The sequence below is a fragment of the Dermochelys coriacea genome, chromosome 10, assembly GCF_009764565.3.
Source record: "Dermochelys coriacea isolate rDerCor1 chromosome 10, rDerCor1.pri.v4, whole genome shotgun sequence".
NCBI lineage: Eukaryota > Metazoa > Chordata > Testudines > Dermochelyidae > Dermochelys > Dermochelys coriacea.
Window position 1 is genome coordinate 13,011,072 of NC_050077.1, and position 7,500 is coordinate 13,018,571.

General features: G+C 45.1%; 1 protein-coding gene across 3 annotated transcripts in view; it reads right to left on the minus strand.

Moving 5' to 3' along the window:
• The window catches only part of UNCX (UNC homeobox), a 14,543-nt gene that overhangs the window by 1,431 nt on the left and 5,612 nt on the right, over positions 1-7,500 (minus strand). For all 3 annotated transcript variants that reach the window (XM_043493871.1, XM_043493870.1, XM_043493872.1), the window contains 4 exons: positions 4,697-4,885; positions 3,950-4,321; positions 2,551-2,726; positions 1-48 (listed from right to left, as the gene is read on the minus strand). The exon at positions 1-48 is cut by the window's left edge. In XM_043493871.1, the coding sequence (XP_043349806.1) occupies positions 1-48; positions 2,551-2,726; positions 3,950-4,193 (468 nt within the window). In that variant the 5' untranslated portion in view covers positions 4,194-4,321; positions 4,697-4,885. Of the gene's footprint in view, positions 49-2,550; positions 2,727-3,949; positions 4,322-4,696; positions 4,886-7,500 lie in introns of those variants that run through there.

A 7,500-nucleotide genomic window follows, 5' to 3' on the forward strand; every position in this document is an offset into this window, starting at 1 on the left:
GGTGTTCTCTTTCTTTCTCCATTTGGCCCGGCGATTTTGGAACCAAACCTACACACCGAACAATGAGAAGCAATTAACATTCAGCGCGCGGGGTGGGGTGGAGGCGCCAGAGCCTCCCCCCTCTACAAGGCGAGGTGGTGTCAGGCCCGGAACCGCTGCTGGGAGAAAGAGAGAGAGGGAGGAAAGTGCTTCTTTACACCCGACCGAGATCTCCGTAAAGCAGAGCAGAAATCGCCCTGGCTGCAAATTAAAAACCTTCTTAAAACCGGGCTGATGGCGGGGGGGGGGGTATTGAAGTTGGGGGAGAGATCCGAATTAATGCACCAGAGAAAGTGAATGCAAAACAATTAGTGCTCCCCATGTCCGCCTCTCCCTGCAGCGTACACACAGCCACGCGCAGCTTGGCTCTTCCCCCAGAATATTATAAAAAAAATCGGCCGAAAGTTTTAAGAAAACAAACAAACAAACCCGTGTAACGTTTCGATTCTCTCTCTCGGAGTTGAGATCGAGTCTGGTTTATTTTGAAACGCCTTCCTAGACTGAAGCCTGTGATCCGGCCACCAGAACAGAGGGAATAAATATCTTTGGATTTAAAAACCCCATCGCGACAGAAATAAAGTCACTGAGAAAAAAAAAATCCATAACTTCGTATGACTCCTGATTTTTTTTTAAAGTGTGTCCTTATTAAGAGTTTTGCGCCTCCACTGTCACACATGGAATTCGCTTGGATTTCCAGTTACTGAGCTTGCTGATCAAAACTCTTTTGAATTAATTGCACAAGTATTTCTCCTCGTGACCAGAGAGACAAAGAACATTATAATGGGGAAAAAAAAGCCGCCTAAAATACTATAAAATTCACCAAAAGGAGAAGTAGGGTCAAATTATAAATCAAAATAAACCAGGGTTTTTTGTTTGATTGAGACAGGGTTATTTACTGCATCGAAAAGAAGAAATGTTGACAAACCCAACTAAAATATAATCCCAGCGAGATATAGGGGAGAGGGGTAGATCTAAAGGAAAGCCAGCTACCATCATCGATTTAAAAAAAAAAAATCCAGCACATATGTATATTTCACCCTCACGCCAGGAGCAGAATTGGAGCTGGTTGTGTGTCTGCCCCCAGTTCTGTTTTTTGTTCCTTTGTCCTCAGTCCCCCCGCCACTCCTTTATTTTCGATTGTCGCAATCAGAAAACAGGAGTAAAGACAAGGCCATGTCCTGTTTTTAGAAGAGATTGGAATAAAGTGTAATGGTGCAGGGTCTATTCTTGTTGGAATGCAACAAATTAAAAACCAAACCAAACAGTGGCTCTTGAAGAATGATGCAGAGAGGTGTTTGTTTCAAGTCTGCCAGCGTCAGATGGCGCTTCTTCGCTGGTAGAGTATAGATATAATAATGCCTCTCTTTGTGCCAGTTCCAGGAGGCCTTGTCCCCGAGAATTACTCATTATCGTATTAAAGGGAAATGGAGGGTCTCGACTTCACTCAACAATCTCAGAACAAATTGGATAAAAGGATTTCAAGCCAGAAGAGGTCATGAGGGGGAGGAAAAAGCATTTTGTAAATACACCTTTAAACAATGCTAACGGATTAATAATATCCAGTAATGTTATTAGCTCCTTCTTGTGGTAAACGCCACAGTTCTTAAGCGTACATGATCGATTTAAAACACACACACACACACACACACACACACACACACACACTAAGGAGAACAGGGCACTTCGGATTTGTATCAAACAACAACACTGTAGTGATTTACAGAGACGGAAGTACTGATTCAGGACATTTAAAATGCATGCAAAATAAAGTATTTTTAAAATGTGCAAGTTTATTGGTTATCCATCCTTATCAGTTCAAAGCTACGAGCAAACATATTAGTAACTGAATATTTAAAAGCCAGCTCACAGATAAACCCTGAATTCTTTGTCTCGAGGATGGTTTATTACTGTTATTTTAAAGATCTGTTTAAGCGAATAGTTTTGAAAGAGTGGGAGATAACTGACTTGTCTAAATGAAGTTTTACAGGATTCTTTTATCTACACCCTCGAGCTGCCTAAAAGCTTTATTTACATTCTCCAATGTACCATGTTTAAGGCTCATATTTGCATGCTAATTTTTCACTCTTGGCTCATTTAAGAAAAATGTTTACAGTGAAAAGGGTTTATGAACTCTTGACTTGAATTACACTCTTTAGGGCCTATTTGTAGGCAAAGTCTAAAGGGGTGGAGGAATTAAATCACAAAAACACTTTACTCCAAGAAAGATTTCCCCAACTGTCTGCATAAATTAAGAGCAAACGTGTATGCTCAGTTCAGGTGTAAAAAAAAAAAATAATAATAATACAACCCACAACGCAGTTAGCACATAGCTAAATCAGGACTGGGGTATCCCGGTTCCAGGACCCAAGGAGAAAAAGGGGGAAATTCTAGATGTTCACAAGAAATTGTTTAATGAACACAACCGGCCATTTGGTGTGGGAATGAGGAGATGGAGAACAGCAGCAGATGTGGCGAGTGCACTTGGCCTTAAGAAGAAAAAAGGGTTTTTACCTGCACTCTAGACTCCACCAGGTCCAGCCTCAGAGCCAGCGCCTCTCTCATAAACACGTCCGGGTAATGACTTTCATTAAAGGCTTTTTCTAGCTCTTCGAGTTGCCAACCAGTAAAATTCGTGCGGGTTCGTCTTCTTTTACAGCCAGGACTTTCCTTGTCCGGGTCACCAGAGTCTGAAAAGGCAGAAATACAATAAACTAACCAGAAAAACAGGCCATTTCTCCCCCTGCAATTTACAACCAGCCTTTTAACCTTTGCACTTGGTAGCGTTTAGAAGGCGTGGGAGTCTGTACATTACACACCCATATCAAAGATGGGGGAATTGTTCCCTCTTCCTCTCCCGCAAGAGCCGACTTTACAGGATGTTTATTCTTGAAATAAGACAGCATGGGAGAACAGGTGCAGGAGTGCAAGTTTTAAAATTAAGTTTGGTCCAGCGATCAGCCTTAAACTAAATGTAGGGCTGCTGTCCATGTTTGGCTTCCTAAAACAGCCAAGGGTAATTGTCCCCTTTTCTATCCAAGGCTCCAGGGAAAAGCCCGGCTAGGTTCCTATCAAAGCCCGAACCAGGCCCATCTCCTGCCGGGTCCCCTGTCCCTATTTGGGAATCGCATGTTAAAAGCTCACAGGCCACCAGCTTGCTGGCAAAGCCCCACTTGGAAGAGTCATGGCTAGGGTCGGCTATGGTCGCAAAAATGGGATCCTGCCCAAGTCTTTACGGTCACTGATTCGATTTTAACGACCCCGACGGCACTGCTTCTACCGTTGTGTATAAACAATAGTCTCCTTCCGGAGTAAGGATGCAGAGGGGGGTATGCCACGAAGAAGGAGCATTGACAATAAGAGGGTCAAGCATCAATGAGGTACCTTAAAACTAAACAATAGATTTGCCAAGGGAGGTAAACTTTGCACTTGCTCGTGTCCTTCGTTGGATCGGGGTCTAGTCATCAATCTCTCTTCCCCTACCCCCAGCGGTACCCTCCTATCCCGCTGGAAAATGGCCATCCCCTCCCGCGCCATGCACCCACACACACACCAACTTCTGAAAGGACCCACACGCACACAGGATCGCAGGGGCCGGCTATTGTTCCGAGCGCACGTGCGGTTTCACCGCGGGCTGGGAGCCACCGAGGGCTGGGTTTCGGGGGGTTTAATCTGTTCAAATCTCTCTTGGGGGAAAAAAAAAAAAAAGGTTGGTCGGGATCTTTTCCACCCCCGTGTTTGGTCTGGGTCCGAATCCCTTGGTAGCGACCCACGGGGAGAAGATCAGACCCACGTACCCACCTGGAAAAGCAGCCCCCCGTTCTCTGTGGGTGTCGCGCATCGGATCTGGAGGGGGGGCGCCCCTGGAAGGGGGGGAGCGCGGCGTATCCAGGAGCAGAGGGGGGCCGCTTACCTGAGAGCTTGAAGGGCTGGCTGTCCCCATTCACCCCGCAGCCCGCGGGGAGGAGCGGCGCGGGGTTCACCACGGAGGCGGCGCAGGAGCCGTTCAGTAATCCATCTATGGAGAAGGGCACGGCCGCCGACTGCAGCTGGTGCCCGGCCAGCTCGTAGACATGGTGGTGGCCGAGCGGGTAAGGGAAGCCCACCATGCCTCCGAACTGGGCATGGGGATGCTCCAGGAGGCGGCTGTCCATCATGGGGGCGGCTCTAGCGCGGCGCGGCGCGGGGCGGCGGGAGCAGGCGGCGGTGCGGGAAGGGGCTCATGCTGGAGGGCGCCCGGGCGCTTTAACTTTATCAACATCAAGCTCCCAATAATTAGCTCAGGCTGGGGGAATTTGGGACCAATAAGAAACGTTAATCGGTCCTGACGTCAGAGACGTGCCAGTGTGGGGAGCAAGCGTTTTCCATATCGATTGCTAATTATACCTGACATCCAGCCTCAATAAACAATATCAGAGCTGTCACAACAAGACAAGGGGGGCTTTGATAAGAACTCCAGCCTGGGGAGGGGAGGAGGGCGGCATGGGCCGGCCAGCCAGGGGTGGGGGTGCCGAGGAGATGGAGAACTTATGGATCTGATTGATACCCAGTTAAATACTAAACAGCCAGAGTTACACACACCCTCTCTCAGCCCCCCCATACCCACCCTCTTCCCCTCCCCTCTCCAAATCACTAATAGATTTCCCTTTAAAACATTCACCGGCGTGTTGTGGGGATTTTTCACCAGAACTGCTCTACTCTCTGAACCTTTAAAGTGATGTTGCTCCAATTACAGGGAGACATTGAGCGGCAAATAGACTGATCCAATAATAGGAGATTCATCATCCTCTCTTTCCAGAGCTGTCACATTGAATTTAAAACTACAAGCCTTTTCATCTCCTCTCCGGCTCTATAAGGGGGGGGGGAAGAGAGGGAAAGGGAGAGAAATAAAAAATAAAAATAAAAAAAGGAAGAACCCTTTACAGAAATTAAAGTGTGAGCTGATCATATCCATCAAAATAATAATGAATGCAATCTCCTATTGATCCAGGAACTCAAGAAATATTAAATTATGAACATAGCCAGAGGGGGGCTAATTAAAAGCAGCCTATTTCGCAAAGGGAGGCCAAAAATAAAGTTTAAAACCCCACTACTACACCCCCCCACACACACACTTGAAGAAGGGGGGGTAAAAACCGTATACACACACTTTTACTCTGCCAATGATTAATAGCCTAGAAGCTGAAGCCCAATTTGTTCTAATTAAATTATATTCCCACAGAAGTTTCACCAATATAAAATATTGATAAACTCCAAAAGTTAAATAATTAAAGAAAATATTCTTAAACAAACTGCAAGAATGGGATGGCTTGCAGGAGAGAAGCAGCAGAAAGAAACCATACACTTTGGAGTGGATCCTATTCCCCCCCCCCCCCCCACAGTACATTCATTAGGGATTCAACATCATAGAAATATAATTAAGGACATGCTTAGAGAAGAATAGAAAAGTAGTAAAAGAAAGGGTGTGAGGAAGGAGATACAATATATATTCAGCCACTCATCCCAAATCCGCCCGGCTACTTGCAGTCAAAGGGACGCAGCGTGGTCGGACAGGGATGCCTTTATTCGATTTCTCCTCCATAAATAATGGAAGTTATGATCCCCAAACAAACACGAGGGATAACTAGAACGGATGGAGGCGGAAAGAGAAAGAGCCTTCCCAGACAGACTATTTTCTATCTTAACTGCAATGTTGTGTGAGAGAAACTGGAACTTGTTTGACTCCGGGTTTCTAGAATATTTATCTCGGTTAGCTGAAGGGCTTTAATTTTGTTTCCTCTTTAAGTGATTATTTATATTCCTTTGCATTCCCGCAGCGAAACCCCACAGACGAAAAAGGTGGTGGGGCGGGAAAATACAAAACTAAAAACTCAACAGCTAGTCTGAAGATAAAGGGAAACCCTTAAACCTTTCTGGGAGGTTCATGCAGAATTAAATCCTTCAAGTCGGGGGGGGGGGAGAGAGAACCAACACTATCTCTGGGAAACATACAAATAGATTTTCCAGTTATAAAATAACCAGTCAAAATGATACATTAAACAGGGTTTATTTGTGTGCGTGAGCGAACGAGAGAGAGAGAAACTACACTTGAAATAAAAAAGAAAGTGAAGTCTCCGTGTTGTCTGTCCGGAACAGTATTTATTCACCTAATTGAATATCACACAATATCCCGCTGTACCCCCCGCCCCTGCAATATAGATTAGTTTAATTATGGTCTCCCTGCCTCTGTTTAAAGCTAGAAGGGAGTTTGAATTTGGGCTGCACAGCTCCAACAGTAATAAGAAAATGATGGGGTTGGTATTAATTCTGGGGTCGAGGGCCAAGGGCTTCACTTTTCACCATAATTTAATTTCTTTCTCTATAAATACTAAATGTAAACTGTGTCCACTGGACCAAATTTTGCCTGTAGCCATAAATGCCTCATTTTCTGTCGGATTTCAGAAGAGGAATGCAAGGGGAACGTGTTTCTGAATACAGAATGGTAATCAATCCAGCAAAGAATAAGAGAGGAGACTTCTCTCTCTCTCTCTTTATTATAATGAATTAATTCGACTTTATTTATCCCATTTTCTGGAGCTGACAGAATGTTAATTTGAGTTGAAATTTCTCTCGCCTCTCACTCCCTGACCCCTGGCCTCCAGATTGGCGTGTTGTAATAACCTGAATCTTTCAACAGAAGCCCTGATAATTGTTACCTTATTAGCATGCAAATTGTTTAATTAATATTATTATGGCGAAGCATACAATCCGTCCGTCACTTGACCTCAAGTGCAAGTCCACGTAGCAACCGGCTCTGTGCATTTCAATGTGCACATTTAAAATCGACTTCTGTTTTAATGTTTCTAAGATCCTTGTCGAGCTTCTAAAAATCTCTCTTAAAGTGTTTGAGAGGAGGCTTTCATGGGGGTGGGAGGGAAGCGTTTGATGCGGCGCGGCCTTGATATCTCTTTATATTGCTCTCCATCTAAAACACAAATTATAGAAGTCGTTTTCTTCTTCCTTTTTTTTTATTTTGAACATCAAAATTTAATAATTGCTTCCTTGTCAATGGCTGCTGCTTTAAAGGCACCCCCTTCAATTCCGAGAGCGATTCCTGCAGCCAAACAGACTTGCAGCAGCTCAATGAAAAGCAGCCCTTGACACGCAGTCCTGAGAGACGTTGCATTTAAATCCCTTTTTCTACAGCCGAGTGACATTGTCAGATGCTAGCTTTAATTAACTTGATAATAAGACGTACAAGACTCGCATTCAGGACGCCAGCTCGCCTCGCCTTGTTTCCCCTTTTATCACAATCTGGGTGTTTTATCTTACAGCTTCCTACTGGCGTTCACAGCCATTTTTTTGCAGGATAGAATCTGAGTCAAATAGGCAGAAATGGGACTGAAAGGGGCTAAGATTTCAATCCCCCGACAGCCTGGGGTGGAGGGCGGAGGCTACAGCTTGCCAGCCCTGGGCCCAGTGGGG